The following is a 21,387-nucleotide window of genomic DNA, read 5'->3' on the forward strand; positions in this document are numbered from 1 at the left end:
TAGCCATACTGCCAAGGTAATTTATAGATTCAATGCCATCCCCATCAAGCTACCAATGACTTTCTTCACAGAATTGGAAAAAACTACTTTAAAGTTCATATGGAACCAAAAAAGAGCTCGCATTGCCAAGTCAATCCTAAGCCAAAAGAACAAAGCTGGAAGCATCACGCTACCAGACTTCAAACTATACTACAAGGCTACAGTAACCAAAACAGCATGGTACTGGTACCAAAACAGAGATATAGATCAATGGAACAGAACACAGCCCTCAGAAATAACGTTGCATATCTACAACTATCTGATCTTTGACAAACCTGAGAAAAACAAGCAATGGGGAAAGGATTCCCTATTTAATAAATGGTGCTGGGAAAACTGGCTAGCCATATGTAGAAAGCTGAAACTGGATCCCTTCCTTACACCTTATACAAAACTTAATTCAAGATGGATTAAAGACTTAAACATTAGACCTAAAACCATAAAAACCCTAGAAGAAAACCTAGGCATTACCATTCAGGACATAGGTATGGGCAAGGACTTCATGTCTAAAACACCAAAAGCAATGGCAACAAAAGCCAAAATTGACAAATGGGATCTCATTAAACTAAAGAGCTTCTTCACAGCAAAAGATACTACCATCAGAGTGAACAGGCAACCTACAAAATGGGAGAAAATTTTTGCAACCTACTCATCTGACAAAGGGCTAATATCCAGAATCTACAATGAACTCAAACAAATTTACAAGAAAAAAACAAACAACCCCATCAAAAAGTGGGTAAAGGATACGAACAGACACTTCTCAAAAGAAGACATTTATGCAGCCAAAAAACACTTGAAAAAATGCTCACCATCACTGGCCATCAGAGAAATGCAAATCAAAACCACAATGAGATACCATCTCACACCAGTTACAATGGCAATCATTAAAACGTCAGGAAACAACAGGTGCTGGAGAGGATGTGGAGAAATAGGAACACTTTTACACTGTTGGTGGGACTGTAAACTAGTTCAACCCTTGTGGAAGTCAGTGTGGCGATTCCTCAGGGATCTAGAACTAGAAATACCATTTGACCCAGCCATCCCGTTACTGGGTATATACCCAAAGGACTATAAATCATGCTGCTATAAAGACACATGCACACGTATGTTTATAGCGGCACTATTCACAATAGCAAAGACTTGGAACCAACCCAAATGTCCAACAATGATAGACTGGATTAAGAAAATGTGGCACATATACACCATGGAATACTATGCAGCCATAAAAAATGATGAGTTCATGTCCTTTGTAGGGACATGGATGAAATTGGAAATCATCATTCTCAGTAAACTATCGCAAGGACAAAAAACCAAACACCGCATATTCTCACTCATAGGTGGGAATTGAACAATGAGAACACATGGACACAGGAAGGGGAACATCAGACTTCGGGGACTGTTGTGGGGTGGGGGGAGGGGGGAGGGATAGCATTAGGAGATATACCTAATGCTAAATGACGAGTTAATGGGTGCAGCACACCAGCATGGCACGTGTATACATGTGTAACTAACCTGCACGTTGTACACATGTACCCTAAAACTTAAAGTATAATAATAATAAAATAAAAAAAGAAGTTATCTATTATTATTATCACCAGATCACGACTGAAACATTTTTAATAAAGGGCACCTGAGTTCCTTCTTTATTGTAATCATGCCTCACTCTTCTTCTCGTCCTAACCCCTCCAAAAACCACATCATAAACCCCAATATTGGCCATACATCTATTTAAGTATTATGTGTAAATATATGTTGGTAAATATGTTAAAGTATTGGCTTTATAAAGAGGACCCAGTAGAGACATCACCAATGCCCCCCACAATACCCAGCGAGTGCTTGGAAAATGGCTAGGTTCGTATTTTTCTGCAGCTCCCTAGAATATAACAGTCTACCCTACTTTGTTCTGGGCTCTGTCCCCACATCTTAGGAGTTGCATTCTCTTTCAGGCTGCACAGCCCTATGGGACGTCAAACCTTGCCTTTCTTGACAACTGATGGGATGTCCCGACCATCAGCACCTTCTCCAGTCTATCAACCTGAGTTGGACGTCCCTACCTGGACACAGCTTCTCTTGGGGACGCTGTGGAGGAAATCGGGGTCTTGGGTGTGGCTATGTACTCAGGGACAGAGGCTAGACGCGCTCCGCAGCCTGAGGTGGGCCAGGCACCTGCTGGGCTCGGGATGGCAGAGACAGCTGTGCGGTCCCAGCTGTTCCTGAGCGCACCGCTGAGGGACGCACTTCTTTCTACAACGACTGCACCCCAAGTCCTCCTCCCATTCCTATATTTTTCTCCATCCCCTGCCCACGCTTAATTAGTTATCTCTTCCAGACCCCTCCCCACTGGCCTCCTCCCTTGCACACGCGAGCTGGGCAGGGAAGGGAGCGCCCAGCTCAGTACTGCGCGCGCCCTGCGGCTGTCCGGGGCCGCGCGGTGGCCAAAGCGCAGCGCGGGAGAGTCTGCGATGTCAGATAACGGCTCCTTCGCCAACTGCTGCGAGGCCGGCGGGTGGGCAGTGCGCCCGGGCTGGTCGGCGGCTGGCAGCGCGCGGCACTCCAGGACCCCTCGACCTCCCTGGGTGGCTCCCTCGCTATCCGCGGTGCTCATCGTCACCACCGCCGTGGACGTCGTGGGCAACCTCCTGGTGATCCTTTCCGTACTCAGGAACCGCAAGCTCCGGAACGCAGGTGATCACCATTCCTGATGCTGGGTGCTGGGATCGGGCCCTTCCTTGTCCTCTGGTCTTGTCCCTGACCCCGGGATATGCGCTGCCTTTTCCCTCCTCAGCCTGGGCTCCCCTTTCCCTTCACTCTAACCTAGTCCCTAACTTTGACTCTGCACTGAAAAGTTAGGGTGAGTTCTGCCCCTCCGAAGTGCGGCTGCCCAGGACGCACTTGGCACAGAGGGAATTGCGGAAAGTTTTACTGGCGCGCTTTTTGGCCGGGCGCCGGCGCTGTGGGAACCCACGCTGCTGGATGCCATCGCTACCCTGTCGCGCTCCAATGTGTGCCTTTCCAGAGGTGCCCACATCAGGCCACAGAAGTCTCACTACCTGTACTTGACACCCCACTTCCTTCCTTGCCAAGCACTGTAGCTTTATGTAGTAGTCGCTTAGAAAATCCTTGCTAAAAAAAGTTAATCAATGGAAGCATTTCAGTAGGTTTTGTGTCAAAAACTTATCTCCAGGTCATCTGAAGACCCAATTCTAGTTGACAGAGTGTAAATGCAGAAATTGCAGATTCTGCTTGGACTGAACTAAATTGCTTTGAAATATTGTGGTCTTTTCTGAAGACTGGGAATTCCTGGGATTCATTGTGAAAATTAAAGCAATGATTTGGCTAAATCGTGTTGTAATCCTGAAAATATTTTTCCTATTTCAATCCATTCTCATTTCAATATTCCCCTAGTCAGGTCTTCAAAGAAACAAAACCAGAGTGGGAGGCAGTATCTGAACTCTCGCCCTCACAGGTCATGGGGCATGATGACCATTTCAGCTTAGGAAGGAGTTCAGTGACCTGTTTGTTCATTTTGCAGTTTCTCAAGTTGGGCCTTGGGGGCAAATTCAAATATTAGAGTGAATTAAAATGGAAAGATAGCAGCAGAAAAACAATTGTATAGCTTAAAAATGCTTTTCTAAGGAGTCAGACCATTTTTAGCAAATGTTAATATGTATTTGGTGTGGCCTGTGACTCTAGAATTTTTTTTTTTTTTTGAGATGGAGTCTCTCACTCTGTCACCCAGGCTGGAGTGCAGTGTCACAGTCTAGGCTCACTGCAACCTCCGCCTCCCAGGTTCAAGGGATTCTCTTGCCTCAGCCTCCCGAGTAGCTGGGATTACAGGCGCTCGCCGCTACACCCGGGTAATTTTTTATATTTTTGGTAGACACAGTGTTTCACCATGTTGGCCAGGCTGGTCTCGAACTCCTGACCTCAAGTGATCCACCCGCCTCGGCCTCCCAAAGTGCTGGGATTACAGGCATGAGCCACCGCGCCCGGCCGACTCTAGGATTTTTATCTAAAAAAACAAACAAGAAACTCCTCCAACTGTGAGTATCCAGCCATCATATGGGAAACCTAACATTATTAAGAAGAAGTAAGCTTTCTAACTCACTTCAGTAGTGGTGGCTGTTTTCTGGAATACATTGTTCAAAATATTGTGTCCTTTGAAGAAAAGCTTATATATTAGGGAAAAACAGGTTATGATTAGAAAACTGCATTTAATATTTTTGACACATTGTCCCTTGTAGCCATCATAAACATTCATTTCCAGCACTGGAAGGCAAAAGGGAGACAACTCCTGGCTCTATGGGGGAGAAATGGGTCCTCCTAGTTCTGACATTGGCCCCTTCTGTCCCTGACTTATTGGGTGTTTAGAGCAGGTCTGTCAGGCCATGGCTCCCTGCTCAGTAATTTGGATTGCCCACCATGAGAAAGGTGGTTGAGGGAAGTAAGAGTTGCTTCCTTTTGCTGGAAGGAGAAAAACACCCCTCCCCTCCTGCATCCTACAAAGGGCTGGCCTTTTCTGCGATCCTGGCAGGGTCTGCAGAAAGCTTACCAATTTGAGAGCATCACTGGGGAGGGTCATGAGCATGTTAAATTGCTGGCATATCCTCTGTTCTATCTTTCCTACCTCCTGATGTGTCCGCTACAGCCCAGCACCCGAAAAAAAAAATAATAATACTATATCTAAATGACATCAATTCCTGCCACTGCTGCAGTCTTGCAATTTAACCAGTTCTTATGTGACCTCTGGCTTTATTGGTGACAGTGACAAACAATTGTAGTACTGACTTGAACTAAATGATCTCAGCAGAGTGAGATTTCAAAAGGCGCTTAAAACCTACAGCTCTTTGAATAGTTAGCACCCATTCTACTCTTAATCAGGCCTTGTCTTACTGAAGAGTTTGGATTTAATTTAAGAAACGCTTCTTCAGATCTTTCTGTACTTAAGTCTGGCTCCTTAAATCATTGGTATTAAAAAATTAAGTCTGTAACAATGAGAATATATATATTTCCAATAACCAAAATACATAGCCCATATTGAGGTCACAGCATGTTTCCCAGGTGACACCAGTATCCTTTACTCGCCTGTCACAAACCCAGTTCCTCTACGGAGCAGATCCGTATCATTCCTAACAGTGCAGCTCCTGATGGCGGGGTGAGTGGTTAGACTAATTGTCCTTTTTTTTCAGGGATATCCTATCTGTAGCTTCTGTTGCTGCATGTGGTGGGTTGACTTCAGAGATAGCACTAGAGAAAGGCAGACAGGGAGGAGTGGAGGCAAGGTGGGAGGTAGGGTCAGGGCACTGACGCAACTTAAAAGGTAAGGCCAAGTGTGTTCACTCTTTGCTACATTCTCAGAGTCTTGCACAGCCCATGGCACTGGGTTGGCACCTCATGCTTGTCAGAGTGTGCTTCCCAGGGACTTGCCACACGTTGGACTCTCCTGAGAGCAGTTGAGAACTTTCCCTCCTGGGCTCACCACTGCTGCCCTGACCCTTGAGCTACACCTCGCTAATATTTACCTCTTGCATTTTTGAGCTCTTCCTTTCTCTCTTCTGGAAACTTCCTCCATTTTACACACACACACAATACACAAAGTCTCCTGTTTTAAAAGAACAAAAGACTCATTTCTTGACTTCATGTCCTCCTAACTTCATCACTACCTCTCTCCCTCCCTTTTCAGCCAGACATTTTAGTGTAGTTGTGGACATCCACTGGCTCTACCCCATTGCTTCCCATCCTTCCTCAGTCCTCTGGGCTCCATTCTCTGGAAATGTTCCTCTGTGCTGTGTGTGACACTGAGGGCCACTCCCTCTGTGGGACCTTTCATTCCCTCGGCTAACCTGGTGCTAGTTTTTGGATCTCCTTTTTCTCTTCATCTTCTGGATACCTGTGCCCTGAAAGTCATCTTTGGTTCCTCCTACTCTTTCATTAGGATCTACATATCCTAATGATTTTACCTTCCACTATTTCTCAATTTCTCCCTTTCCTGCCTCCTTATTCTTACTGCCCCACTTCATGCCTTCATCATCTCTTGAGCAAACACTATCCATAGTGCTTGAGAACTTTTCCTGCTCCCTCCTCCAGCTGCTGTTACCACTGCCAAGAGTTGCCCCATCTTCAGTGGCTGCCCTCCATCTCCAGAACAGTGTCCAACTCCAGAGCACAGCTCCCATGGCCATTTGTGGCTGGCCTAGCCCACCTAACTTACAGCCTCATTGCCCTCCTCTCACTGGTGCCACAGTGAGCTGCTGCTACTTCCCAAAGGGTCTGCACTCCCTGATGCACTTTCTCTACCTCTTCTGCCCAGTCAACAGCTGCTCCTCCTTCAACTCCTTCCCCAACTCCCGTGAAGGATTATCAATGTTGATTATTAATACCACAAAGGAGATAGTAAGTGTCTCCCTTGCTGGGCTTCTAAGATACCTGTGCCCTCCCCAGTACAGCATCCCCATCGCTGTACTATTTTTCTTTGTCTCTCCCTGCTGGACTGTGTACCTGCTGAGAGCAGACACTTTTATTCAGTTTCTGTCCACAGAGCCAGACACATAGTAAGAACAGAACACATCTCTGATGAAACAAATTGGAAATGGACAAGACACCAGGTAGTGGGGGAAAATTAATTGATTTTGCTCCATGAGCTGGGATAGACCTCAGTTACAGTACTCAGCACTGCATAAGTAATCAATACAGGTTTTCATGAAAGTGAACTGCTTTGAGAACAGCCCAAAGTATATCTCATGTTAAGCTGACTATTGGCACCTTCTGCATGAAGGCATGCTTGTTCTGTGATTCTCCTGTGTGAGTAAAGTTGCTCAGCAGCTTCCAGCCATGCCATGGTTGTACCCTAGTGATTCCTCTCAGGGAGTTTGCCCCTGATATGCTTTCGCTGTGTCCCCACCCACGTCTCATTTTGAATTCCCATGTGTTGTGGGAGGGACCTGGTGGGAGGTAATTGAATCATGAGAGCAAGTCTCTTCCATGCTGTTCTCACAATAGTCAATAAGTCTCGTGAGATCTGATAGAAAAAGAGAAGCTCCCCTGCACAAGCTCTCTCTCTTTGCCTGCTGCCAGCCACATAAGACATGACTTGGTCTTCCTTGCCTTCCACCATGATTGGGAGGCTTCCCCAGCCATGTGGAACTGTAAGCCCAATGAAACCTCTTTCTTTTGTAAGTTGCACAGCCTTGGGTATGTCTTTTGTTATTGTTGTTTTTTTTTTGAGACAGAGTTTCACTCTTGTTGCCCAGGCTGGAGTGCAATGGCATGATCTCGGCTCACTGCAACCTCTCCTGCCTCAGCCTCGCGAGTAGCTGGGATTACAGGCATGAGCCACCACACCTGGCTAATTTTGTACTTTTTAGTAGAGATGGGGTTTCTCCATGTTGGTCAGGGTGGTCTCAAACTCCTGACCTCAGGTAATCCACCCACCTCAGCCTCCCAAATTTCTGGGATGACAGGTGTGAGCCACTGTGCCCGGCCTTGGGTATGTCTTTATCAGCAGCGTGAAAACGGACTAATATAGCCCCTTTCTTGGTCTGGCCTGAGGTTGCCACTTTTAAGCTGCCTGTAATATGCAGGCCGTATAAGAGAGCTGAGAGAACCATGTCTTCACTGTAACATCCAAGTATTCTCCATTATCAGAGAGGAAGTCATAACAGCACCAGTTATTCCTGGCTCCATAGGCACAGCCACCTTAATTTTCCAAGTAACAGTCAGAAGCTGTGGTCTGACAATGGATTTTTGTGCTGCAAATGGATTAAAGAGGCTGTCTGGGGGGTTTAGTGAGTGCACAAATTGGCATTTCTGGGGTACGTTGATTATTGGTAAAGCAGAAATATATGAACTATTTGATGTTAAGATTGCCTAGGAAAACATGGAGGATTTGCTTGCTGAACACACAGATCTTTGTCCAAGGTCACTCTGTCTATGCTGGCAAAGCTGCCCCTCCTCCAGGCTCCCAGTGATGCTAAGAATTCACACCATCTCCTATCCAGAACCAGTAACTGCCTGGGAGGTTCCTGATGGGAATATTCTCCCTATGCAGGTGCTTTGCTTCCCTGGTTAGATTAGAAAAGAGTCTGCATTGTGGCCCCTGTTCCTTGCCTCCTCTCTTCCTACTTGTTGACTGAGGCAGCAAATGATGCTCGATAGGCAGCATGGTTCTGAACAAAGGCTCTGGAAGGCCTAGAGTGAAATGTTTAATAGGCCCACAGCCCCTACCCTCCAAGAGTTACAGAATGAAGTGGAGCCTACTCCATCAAGGCTTCTATCCTACCACTGACCACTCATTGAGACATCACTTGGCTTCAGGTGTCTTTTGACCTGCTCAGCCTGCAATGTTTAGAGTGCCATTATCAGCCCAAGACCAAACTGGGTAACCTTGGACTCCTTCCCGAATGTTTCTTGAGCTGTCCAACTTTGCATTTCAGCTGTGAATACCTTATTGCCTCTTCACTGAGCAAAAATGAACAGTTTTAAAATCCCATAATTATGTCTTTAGCTGAATAATCAGGAAAGCTAATAATCCTCTTTAATTCCTTCCATGTAACTCTCAGTAGCTCAAGGGTATAAAAACTTTAATGTTTGACTGTCTTTCTCTCCAGAAAGCTGGATTCTGCATTTGGATATGATATACCACAAAATTCAGAGAATACTGAAAGCTCCTATTGGCTCTTTCAATTTAAAATACTTATTGCTGGAGGAGTAGAGGATAGAGAATTGGGAAGTAAAGCCCCAGTTCTTAGGGAGTTTACCATCTAGAAGGAATGTCCTACTTTCTTCATCTTCATCTCCCTACTACTTCTCACATCTTATCTCACAGGGATCCCAGTCCAACCTTATGAGCCTCTTTCTTGATCTGTCAGTACAGCTAATAATATAAAACAGTAATAACAAGTAATAGCTAACATTACTAGTGCTTGTTATATGCCAGATTCAAGTCTCTTTCCTTTAAGAGAGAAAGAAAAGGCAAAAAAAGCCCTCCACAGTCCCCTATCAAAGGGATATTCCTTCCTAAGCGCCACTCTCTATCTCCTTCTCTTGAAGGCAACACCGATAGAGCAATCTCCGGGGCAAAACTGGATCCCCAAGCTCTCAACAGAATTTGCTCTTGTTAATGTCACTACTGACTTCCTAACTACCAAGTCCAATTAGCACTTTTCTGCTCTTTCTCACTTTTGTAGATGACCAAGAAATTCTCTACACCCTTTCTCGTAATTCCCTTGATGTTTCTTTTCTTTGGTTTTCTCCTCTTCTTGTTCTTTCTCAGTCTTTCTGTGTCATGGCTATGAGCAATTCACACAAACTGGGTGTCTGTTTCTTTATCTATAAAACAGAAATCATGCTGTCAACCTTAAAGAAATTCTTGTGAAAAACAACGGACTCCATTTATGTAAAACTATACTATCAACTTTACCATGTTATATCAATTGTTGTTTTGTTGCTATTAAGTGTAAAGTAATAAAATGTTACCTATCAGAATTTCAAAATGATCTCTTTTGATGGTTATTGAAGAATGTTTTGTAAATAGCATCTTAGTTATGCTTTTAAATGGATGCTTATGTTCTTAAATATATTTTCTTCTTCTAAGTGGTTGAAATACCCCCATATATATCTGTGTACACTATTGATTAGCCAGTTTTTGTTTTTTAATTAAATCAAAGTTAGATTTCAACTCAGCTCTTGTATGATTCATCCACACATCCTAAGATTTTCATAAATATGTGACTTTGGAAGAAAAAAATATCTGCTCTCAAGAGATTTGGGAATCTAATTATGAGCTTACAATAAATGCATTGTTTTAGAGTTTGTTTGAAAATCAAGTTGTGAATAAATTATATGGTCAATTATTTCAAATGCCCATCCCCAGAACATAATAAGAATATCTCTCATGACCTTTCCCACACAAGATCTCATTTGAGGTAAACAGCCATTCTGGGAGTGAGGAGTTCTGTTGCAAAAGTCTTGGTAATTTTGTCTGGCTCCTTGGTGAATTGTCCTGCCTGACCAGCCCCATATCCTACCATTGTCCCCAGTCCCAAGTTGACTCACAAATTCCCCACTGTTCCCACCGCCTTGTTCTGGCCTTTCTTCCAGCTCTCACCTAATCGAATGGCTACTGTTTTCTCTTGTTTCCCTAACAGTTCCATGGGCATCTCAATGGCAGGGGCCATGTCTTTCATCCATCACTGTGTCTTACTTGAATGTGGTAGGCACTCAATAAATATATTACACATTTAAACAGATGGAAGAGTGGAAGAAGACCTCAAGGCACAGAAAGTTTAACACTGTTAGAAAACATAGATCATTTGTCAACTTCTCCAACATATCCCTCTTGGCACCTTGTTTTTATTTGTTTAATGGTCTTCTCTAAGAAACCATAAACTTTGTAAGGGGAGGTAGCCTGTCCATCTGGCATAGTCAAAGGCAGAACCTAGTATATACTCAGCAATATTTGTCACATAAATGACTTGATGATTCTCTCTTTCTGTCTTGTCTTTTAGCTCAATGACCAAGGAGAATTTATGTCTAACCATATTTTTCTTCTGAGCATGGAGGGTGAGCACAGAGAAAAGGGGCAAGGGTTACAGGGAGCTTTACCTTCCAGAATTCTCCTATCTGATGAATATTAGACAGCTCAGCACTGGCTGGCTCTTTCCTAGATTACCAGCTCTCCATTAAGAAATACATTTTCCAGAAAGAAAGAGAGAGGAAGAGAAGAGGGAGGAGACTGTAATGGTTGTGTGTGTGAAGGGATATGCTCTGCGTATGAATCCTGAAGGGGATTCCATGTTAGTAAACAAAGCCCTGTTGTCAAAGCCTCTCTCCACTAATACACCCTATCTGCTGGAGGCAGATGGAAACGGATCACGCCAGGACCCATGACATAAATATTCATTATGCACAGGGTGACTACAGTGCTGTGTGCATACTGATTTCTCACCTGTCTGGGGAAGAAATGGATGGAGAACTGGATCTCCCCTTGACTATCATCCACATAGGACCTGGCTTCTTACAGATGGAAGACAAAACACGAATTTTATTCACCTAATTTGGAATTGTGCCAAGAAAGCCTGGCAACAGTGGGATGTCTGGGCAGATGAATCTACAGCAGGAAGTGGTTGATTTCAGCCTTTTAGGAACAGCCGGAGTAATAGGGAATAGTAATTGAATCACTTTCCACGTGGAGTTGAATGTGTTCTTCTTACTATTTACAAGCTGTTTGCCAGCCTCTGGGGCATTATTAGGGGATAAGCCACATTAACACAGCAGAACTTGACTCTGCCTTCACAGGGAAACAGCTGGCAGGGCTGGCACCGGCTCCCAGCAGCTCTTGACTTTCTCTGCTCAGCTTGCAAGTGCCAACAATTTGTGTGTTGCTGGGCCAGGTGCCCAGCGGGTCCTGTGGAGACTCATCTTGCTGTGCTGGAGAGAAGTGATTCTCTTCACAGAACTAACCCTATGAGTATGCAGGGGGAAGTGATGGCAGAGCTCTGAAAGAAAAGAAAGGAGCTCATGAAGGAATAGTCACCAAGAAAGGAACTCGGGAACTCGCCCAAATTCACTCAACCAGAAAGTGGCAGGACTCAGATTATCCCAGATTTCTCTTACTTCAGCACAACCCTCCAGATTTCAAAAGGACACATAAAATTCTCAGGAGGCAAGGTTTCCTGATTCAGCTGAAGACAAGCAATGTGAAAGAGGGAATCCCTCGTGTTCTTGGAACCAAGTGAGGTCGTGTAGGTGAGTCACAGATGGAGATCCAGCAGTGGAGACGGCCAGTGGGCTGAGAATTAAATTAAAAGGCACAAAACCCCTCCACATCCCAAGCAGGTCCTTGTTGCACATTTTTTGCCTTGCTGTACCAATCAGAAAGGAAATGAGGCCATTTTTAACCCATGAAGTAAATAAATCTGTAAATAGTAGAGTAGGTAGGAATCCAGCAGTTCAGTCGAGTCATGATTCTCCTTTGCCATCTAACCTGCTGGACAATCTTCAGACAGGGGAACTCACTACCTCACAAGCGCTCTAATTGTCCAGACAATCTCCTTTCTATTCAGTTACATCGTGTCTCCCTGGTTTCCTAACCTAGCTGTGGACACAGTAGTATTATAGTTAGGTCTTGAGAACTCCCAAGGTGGGTTCTGAGTGGGTTTGACCCCATTCCTCTGAGGCCAAAATAGGCCCTTCATGAAGGCTGCCTGAGGGTCTTTCAGGTTCCCATCTCCATTCGGACCATGCTGCAGGGAATCTTCTTTGAGATGGGGTGAATGTGGGAAGGCTGGAGGCAGTCCTTTTCCTACCCTTGTGGGTGAATAAGTCCAGGTGTGGTGTCTACTTCACTTAAAGGGCTGACTCAGGTGAACTCCCAGCTGGGCGGCTCTCAGCCTCCCTTTTTCTGTACCCCGTGGAATCCACATACAGCCTGGCCTCTCCAATTGCTGTGCTTTGGGGGCTCTTTCCACCTGCCTGACCCTCTGGACCCCTGGAGCCACCACAGCTTCTGTGGCAATGGGACAGACACATGGTGGCTGTGGAGTTTCCATGTCTATGTCTTTGCTGACTTGGGAGTTCCTCCTGCACACCATCCCAGCCGCCCTCTGCATTCAGCCACCCTAAGGCTGGAGACTTCACCATGTGGCAAGAGACCAGAAAATTTGAAAGACCATGTGCACACTGCATCACTCAGGGCCCCTGCTGGAGGGAGAGTCTGTTATTTTTTGAGCATACAGTAGGTATTCAAAAAGTACAACACTTGGTGAATGAGACAATTGGCATTAGAGATGGAACTGCTCACACTATGAGCTTTGTATTGCCCAAACTTTTAGGTTCTCGGTGCTCTATTAATGAGTCAGTGTTGGTTTTAGAACACAAACACTTGAGGAGCAGAGATTGTGTTCTTTTGGAGTAAGCCCTGCCTCCACCCTGGGACTCCAGCTTAGAACATGCCTGAAGCATATTAATTGATGGGTGTATCGTTTCCTGAGGCTCTCTCTGGTTGACCAAGCTTGGTGATGTTGGATAAGGCTCCATTCAAAGGATAAATGCCTAGATAGTCCAGGAAGGCCACCATGGTGCAGGCAAAGCAGGGAGGCCCCCCAGAGGCTGTGAGCTTAGGAGTGCTGACAGCCCTTTCTCACCCCACAGGGCTGGGGCTCTGTGCCACTACTGCAAGTGTCTGTCAGCATGGCCACAAGCCTGGGAGTACTGGACCCAGACACGGCAGAAAGGGGAATACCAGAAACACATGGTTCCCACTCTCAACACCTTTCTTCTCGTCCAGCTGCAAAATGCAATTCACATTTACAAAACCCACTTAAAGACACCTAGAAAGTAGCCTGTTAACCAGTGGGGAGAAAATGCAAAAGGAGACCACCAGAGAGATGTGTGAGGAGGTGAGGGAATGAGAGGGAGCGATGGTAGTGATGAGAAATCCACACTCCTGACTTTCAGACTCTTCTCCTCCGAAATCTTTGCTGGAGCTTAAATGGTGCAAAGCCCGTAAACATCTGTGCCTATCATGGAAACAGTTAGCATGTGTCAACACCTGTTAAATCCCTGAGCACTTTGTATCATTAATTCTTACAGCTATACTATGAGGTAAGTATCACTGCCACTAGTTCATAAATGATGAAAATGGGGCTCTGAGAGCCTAAACAGCTTGCCTCAGTCATATAGCTAGTGAGTGGCAGAAATGCAATCTGAGTCTTCAGTTCTGCGCCTCTAGGAGCCACTTGGTTTCCACTCACATTGCCAAAAGTAACTTTGTGGAGAGTAGGATGTTCTACAGAATCTAAGTCGTGGGGTCTCGTGCTGACTGTTGCTCTGTTTGCTGCTTCAGGTAATTTGTTCTTGGTGAGTCTGGCGCTGGCTGACCTGGTGGTGGCCTTGTACCCCTACCCGCTAATCCTCGTGGCCATCTTCTATGATGGCTGGGCCCTGGGGGAGGAGCACTGCAAGGCCAGCGCCTTTGTGATGGGCCTGAGCGTCATCGGCTCTGTCTTCAATATCACTGCCATCGCCATTAACCGCTACTGCTACATCTGCCACAGCGTGGCCTACCACCGAATCTACCAGCGCTGGCAAACCCCTCTGCACATCTGCCTCATCTGGCTTCTCGCCGTGGTGGCCTTGCTGCCCAACTTCTTTGTGGGGTCCCTGGAGTACGACCCATGCATCTATTCCTGCACCTTCATCCAGACCGCCAGCACCCAGTACACGGCGGCAGTGGTGGTCATCCAGTTCCTCCTCCCCATCGCTGTCGTGTCCTTCTGCTACCTGCGCATCTGGGTGCTGGTGCTTCAGGCCCGCAGGAAAGCCAAGCCAGAGAGCAGGCTGTGCCTGAGGCCCAGTGACTTGCGGAGCTTTCTAACCATGTTTGTGGTGTTTGTGATCTTTGCCATCTGCTGGGCCCCACTTAACTGCATCGGCCTCGCTGTGGCCATCAAGCCCCAAGAAATGGCTCCCCAGATCCTTGAGGGGCTATTTGTCACTAGCTACTTACTGGCTTATTTCAACAGCTGCCTGAATGCCATTGTCTATGGGCTCTTGAACCAAAACTTCCGCAGGGAATACAAGAGGATCCTCTTGGCCCTTTGGAACCCACGGCACTGCATTCAAGATGCTTCCAATGGCAGCCATGCGGAGGGGCTGCAGAGCCCAGCTCCACCCATCGTTGGTGTGCAGCACCAGGCAGATGCTCTCTAGCCTGGATCTGAGGCACACCCGCAGCACGACAAACTCATGAAACGGTGAGAGAGAGTCTGCTGCAAGGGTGAGACCAGGCAGCGTGCTGGGCCACACTGTCCTGTTGGCATCACAGCCCCAAGGCTGGGGGAACTTCATGCTGGGACAAGCAGCCCATCAATGCCATGGGTTCAGGCTGATCCAGGAGATGCTCACAGCCACGGGACCTGGCAAACACTCTTGGTGGTGTCTTAGGGATTTGGTGCACACAAGACCAAGGAAGGGACAGAATGAGGAAAGGCCTGGGGCAGAAGAGCCCAACTCCTTCTCATAGCTGACTCTCATCCTCCTACCTTGGCCTCCTGGCTGCTTTCTCCCCTTCCCCCCAGCGTGGCAGGATCTCTTCCAGTTAGCAAGGATGAAAGAGAGAGGTCAGTAGGGCTGGAACTTGGTAACTCTGCAAGGGCCTCAGGTGGGGCAGGTGCAGAGGGTAAGCATTCCACACTCCGCCATTGATCTTCCCTACACACACACACACACACATCACACACACACATCACAACCACACATGCATCACACCACAGACACACCACACTATGCACACATACACTGTGTACACATACATATGTTATACACACATAGCCACATCACAAACACACTGCACACCACACACACACACTCACACACACACACAGTCACACTGCTCCAGCATCTGGAACACAAAGTCTGCTTGGCCTCCTTTCCTGGTTCCATCATGTTCAGGTTGTGTGACTTGAGGAAAGTCTCCTAACCTCCCTGTTCCTCAGTTTACTCATCTTAAAGTGAAGATCATGCCATAGTCAGCCTCCCAGGTTGTTATGAGGATTCTCTGGGATAACACATCTGCAGAGCTGAGGACAGTGCCTGACATGTGGCTAGCAGGCAGTAATCATTAGCTTTTGTTATTATTATAACTACATAAAATGAAGGAGGAAAGTCATATACAAAGAAAGGAAGGGCTATCACCGGGCACGGTGCCTCACCCCTGCCTCGGCTTGAACCCAGGAGTTCAAGACCAGCCTGAGCAACATGGCAAAACCCTGTCTTTACAAAAATTAGCTGGGCATGGTGGCCCATTCCTGTGGTCCCAACTACTCAGGAGGCTGAGGTGGGAGGATCACTTCAGCCCAGCAGGTTGAGGCTACAGTGAGCTGAGATTGTGCCACTGCACCCCAGACTGGGTGACAAAGTGAGAGCAAGACCCTGTCTCAAAAAAAAAAAAGAAGAAGAAGAAGTACAAGGACAGGAAGGGGAGGGGAGAAAATGGGGTAGGGGACATGGAAGTGGGGAAAGGGCAGCTGCACCCCAGTTCATTTCTATGGTTATGTATTTGTGGACTTTATATTCGTAGAAATCTCAGATCTTTGTTTAGCACCAACAGAATTAATAGCTTTCTTCAGTTCCACAAACACTGAGTGCCCTCTGTGGGCCAGGACTGGTTTGTTGTCTGCCCTCTGCGAGGTCACAGTCTGTTGATAAATTAGTATCAAGTAATATCCATTGATGCTTTCTTTGTACCAGGCATTGTGTTAAGGGCTTGATATGCATTATGTCATTTAATCCCCACAAAACTCTTGGAAAAAGACACTATGATCAATTTTCATAGTAAGAAACTGAAACTCAAAAAACGTGGAATGATTGCCAGAATTCAGATAGCTATGTTCAGAGCTAGATGTGGAGCTCAAGTCTGTCTGATGACAGCACCCTACTTCTATCCCCCATCATCCCACCTCAGAATGTGTGGCAGGGACAAAGTGCAGTGGGCTAAGTACTGCATATCCACAATGTGCCTGGGGACCTCAGCCAGCCAGCGGCTTTCCTGAATGAAGAACCCAGGATTTTCTTGGTGTGCTGACCTCTTAGCATTATGCTGGATCCTCTTAGCATTATGCTGGCCTTGTAATGTGAGGAATCTAGGCTGGGTGCTGTGCTTAGTCACCTAGCCACTTGGGAGCTTGTTTAAAAATGAAAATCTTCTGGGCTCTGCCAACAAGGTTTTGATGTTGGAAATTTGGGGCAGGTCTAGGAATCTGATTCCAATACTTGAGGTCCTTGACCTAACTGTTAGAAATGAAGGTGTCTTAGTATTGATGATGGCAATGGTAGTGCGCTCCACCCAGGGAGACCTCTCAGTCCACACCTCAGTCCCAGAGAGGTGCAGAAGAGTCCTAAGGATTCTCTTTGAGCTTCAGCCACTTTTCCTGGCTCTGGGCAGAGTTTGCAGTGACCTGGTCAGGCATGTATTGTTTTCTGTTCTTGCTGCTTCCCCTCCCCCTAGACACAAACTACAGAGATTTGCTCTTTATTCCTAATTTGGAGGAGAAGGAGGCATCAATTTCTTGGCAACAGCGTGTCCACACTTCCTCTCCTTATCCCTATCTTTCAGTGCTGAGTTGAATGCATGGCACATGCTCAGTAAATATGGATTGAAGGCTGTCTTCAGTTTCCTGGGCCCATAGCTGTTACCTGGTTTGCCAGGGTTTGGCACTGACAATCCACTAACTGGAATTTTTTCTTGGATCCATAGGTTTTTGGTGATAAACCAGGAGCTGAGAGAATCAAAAAGAATGGTAAAGCCCAGGCCCAGGACATCAAGCAATGTACATATTTGGAATGACCTCATGCTGTGGGCCCTGATTGTAAATAAAAATGCTTTTGCTAAAACAGCAAAATTTGGGGAACCCTGTCTTCACCTCCTTGACTCTGAAAAGTCTGGTCAGAGGTGCCACCTGGCTACCTTCCTCCTCATCCTTCTAGGACCTTCCTCTGGACCCCTCAGTTCTGAGCCCTCCATGAAACCCTCAGCCATCAAGGGGACTCGAATCTAGGTCCAGATTTCTGCCTGGGTTGACATCTGGGGTCAACCAACACCTGGACTCACACATCAGCCACACTGGATCAAGCCCAAAGACAACGCAGACACACACGCTATTTGTGCCGTCCTCTATCATCCTTTTACCATCCACTCATTTCTTCCCAGTTCCCTTTCTCCACTTCTGAAATGCTGTACTTGTTTGTGAAACTTCTTCTAGGGTCACTTTTTGCTCCATATAAGTGGCTTTCCCCTAGGGATATATATCAAAATAAGATTTTAGAGAATAAACACTACAGAATCACAGCCTATGAGGGCTGGGGTTGCGAACCCCCATGTACTTTGAAAATGCTCCTCAGGTGCTTCTCATCTGTAGACCTGGTTGAGGACTCTGCTCTGTGAATGCTTCTCGGATGCTCACCTTCATCCCCATGGTGACAACTGCTGTCTCTACCTGTGGATCTCCAACTGCCTGCCACACATCTCCATCTAGCATGGACTAAGTGCTCACTATAGGCCAGGCACTGTTCTAATGACCTTATGTGGATTAATTATCATATTTAAGCCCCCAAACAATCCTTCTGAGAGGGAGGTACTATTATTTTCTTCAATTTATAGATGAGGAAATTGAGGCACAGGGAAGTTATGTACTTTGCTGAAGGTCACATTGCTAGTAAGTGGTTAAATCAGGTTCTGAAACCAGATATTTGACTATAGAGCCTGTATCCTTAGCCACTGGCTATATTACCTCCTTCAAACTCACATATTCACAAATGGGATTTCTGGGTCCTATGGTAGTTCCATTTTTAGTACTTTGAGGACGTTCCATACTGTTTTCCATAATGGCTGCAGTGTTTACATGCCCACCAACACAGTGCAAGTGTTCCAATTTCTCCACATCCTAGCCAACGCTTGTTACAGTATTTGTTTTTGTAATGGCCATTGTAACAGGTATGTGGTGATATCTCATTGTGGTTTTGATTTGCATTTCCCTGGTGATTATTGGCATTGAACATCTTTTCATATACCTGGTGTCTGTATGTATGTCTTCTTTGGAGAAATGTTTATTTACATCTCCTATAGGTTGAATGCTTTTGTCTCCCTAAAATTCATATGTTGAAACCTGTATTAGTCAGGGCTCTCTAGAGCGACAGAACTAATGGAAAATATACATAGTTATAGGTCTAGAAGCAGAGGTGCTGGGGGTGCCTCCTGAGGAGAATCAACATTATCTTGCCTGGCAACTGCCTCAGGGGAGGCCATCACTGTTGCCTTAGGCAGTGCAGGGTTTATTTCCTCAGACAAAGGTGGAAGGGCTGATGGCAGCGTGGGTTGGGGAGGGGATGTTGCCACTACTGGGGATGGGGAAGGGGAAGCCATTTCTTCTGGCAAAAAGGGTTCATCAGAGTTTACAAACTCCATGTCCCGAGCTTCATCAGGGTCATCCCACACATCCCCATTCCAAGTTGCAGGTTCCCATTCTTTTCTAAGCAATGCCCTCACTTTAACAGTAGACACCTGGCGAGGCTGTGCATGCACCTTTGATTGCAGGTCAGCCACTTGCATGATAAGAGCTTGTGTCTATTTTTCCACAATTTCAACTCTTTCTCTACAGGAGATAAGACTCTCACTCTGGGCAATCTTAGCAGATTTGAGGTTCAGTATCTGCTTCTGAAGCCGGGAGATAGAATTGCTGAGTTCCTTATTTTCTTTCATCACTTTGTCCATGGAACTTAGCAGCAACCAACCAGCTTCATTATGTTCCTTGGTTCTCCACATATGGTCAAAGGTATTATGTATAGAGTCACTAAACTCCTTGCCTCTCATGAGTAACGAATCAGGTGTGTCAAATGCATTTATTTTGCATAACTCTCTAAACAATTCACACCAAGGACTATCAGTGTTCTCCATACTATTAGAAGTAGAGTCCTTAGCATTTTGGGGTCCTAATCATAGTAAACAGCCAACTGCAAAAACCCCAAAACCAATGAAAGAACTCCATCCTTAATATTCTGTTCCTCTAGAATGACTCTTGGTACCAAAATCTGTATTAGTCAGGGTTCTCTAGAGGGACAGAAGTAATGGAATATATATGTATATTTATATGTGTGTGTGTGTGTGTGTGTGTGTGAGTTTACTAAGTATTAACTCACATGATGACAAGGTCCCACAATAGGCCATCTGCAGGCTAAGGAGCAAGGAGAGCCAGTCCAAGTTCCAAAACTGAAGAACTTGGAGTCTGATGTTCAAGGGCAAGAAGCATCCAGCACAGGAGAAAGATGTAGCCTGGGAGGCTAGGCCAGTCTCTCTTTTCACATTTTTCTGCCTGCTTATATTCTGGCCAGGTGGGCAGCTTATTAGATTATGCCCACCCAGATTAAGGGAGGGTCTGCCTTTCCTGGCCCATTGACTCAAATGTTAATCTCCTTTGGCAACACACCCACACAGACACACCCAGGATCAATACTTTGTATCCTTCAATTCAATCAAGTTGACATTCAATATTAACCGTCATAAACCTTAATCCCCAATGTGATGGTATTTAGAAATGGGAACTTTGGGAGGAGACTGGATCATAAGGATACAGTCCTCATGAATGGGATTAGTGCTTTAATAAAAGGGGCCCTGCAGAGCTCACTGTCCCTTTCACCATGTGCGATTACAATGAAAAGATTGCCATTTATGAACCAGGAAGTGGGCCCTTACCAGACATCTAATCTGCTGGCGCCTTGATTTTGAACTTCCCAGGCTCCAGGCTATGAAAAATAAAATTTTGTTGTTTAAAAGCCACTCAGTCTAAGGTATTTTGTTATATCAGCCAAAATGAACTAAGACAAAGTCCTCTGTCTATTTTTAAAAATTGAGTTATTTGGGGTTTTTTTGCTGTTAAGTTGTAAGAGTTCTTTATACATTATAGCAATTAACCTCTTATCAGATATGTGGTTTAAAAATATTAATATTTTCTCCCATCCCGTAGGTTGCCTTTTCCCTCTGATGAGTTTTTTCCTTTGCTGTGCATTTCCTTCGCTGGGTGTATTTAAATTTGATGTAATCCTACTTCTCTATTTTTGCTTTTGTCATCTGTGCTTTCTGGTGTCATATCCAAGAAATCATTGCTAAGATCAATGTCATGAAGCTTTCCCCCCGAGTTTTCTTCTAAGAGTTCTACAGTGTCAAGTCTTATGTTTAAGTCCTTAACCCATTTTGAGTTGGTTTTCTATATGGTGTAAAATGGGCTCCAATTTTATCTTTTGTGCATATGCCTACTTGGTTTTCCCAAAACCATTGAAGATATTGTCCTTTCCCCATTGTGTATTCTTGGCACTCTTATCAAATTAGAAATAAACTAATAGAAGGAAATTGCCTCAACTTAATAAAGCCCATATATGAAAAGCTCATATCTAACAGCATCACACTCAATGGTGAAAAACTGAAAGCTTTTTCTCTAAGATTAGGACCAAGACAATGGTGACCACTCTGGCCACTTCTACCCAAGATAATACTGGAAGTCCTAGACAGAGCAATCTGTAAGAGAAAGAAATAAAAGGCATCCAAATTAGAAAGGAAGGAGTAAAACTGTCTGTTCACAGATGACATGATCTTACTTATGTCTTAGAAAATTCTAAAGATTCTTTAACAAAACTTGTTAGAATTAATAAGCAAATCCAGTAAGTTTCAGGATACAAAGAAAATCAATATACAAAAGTCAATTGCATTTTCATACACTAACAACAAATATGAAAATGAAATTAAGAAAATAATTATATTTACAATAGCATCAAAAAGAATAGGAGTAAACATAACTAAGGAGA

The 21,387-nt window shown here is 45.3% G+C and overlaps 1 protein-coding gene across 1 annotated transcript; it reads left to right on the top strand.

Moving 5' to 3' along the window:
* Positions 1 to 2,425: 2,425 nt before the first annotated feature.
* Positions 2,426 to 15,215, top strand: MTNR1B (melatonin receptor 1B). Its single transcript, XM_054440217.2, has 2 exons — positions 2,426 to 2,721; positions 13,880 to 15,215. Exons 1-2 carry the CDS (start codon positions 2,499 to 2,501, stop codon positions 14,743 to 14,745), a joined length of 1,089 nt encoding a protein of 362 aa, XP_054296192.2. The 5' UTR covers positions 2,426 to 2,498; the 3' UTR covers positions 14,746 to 15,215.
* Positions 15,216 to 21,387: the final 6,172 nt, after the last annotated feature.

Source organism: Pongo pygmaeus, chromosome 9 (assembly GCF_028885625.2).
Source record: "Pongo pygmaeus isolate AG05252 chromosome 9, NHGRI_mPonPyg2-v2.0_pri, whole genome shotgun sequence".
NCBI lineage: Eukaryota > Metazoa > Chordata > Mammalia > Primates > Hominidae > Pongo > Pongo pygmaeus.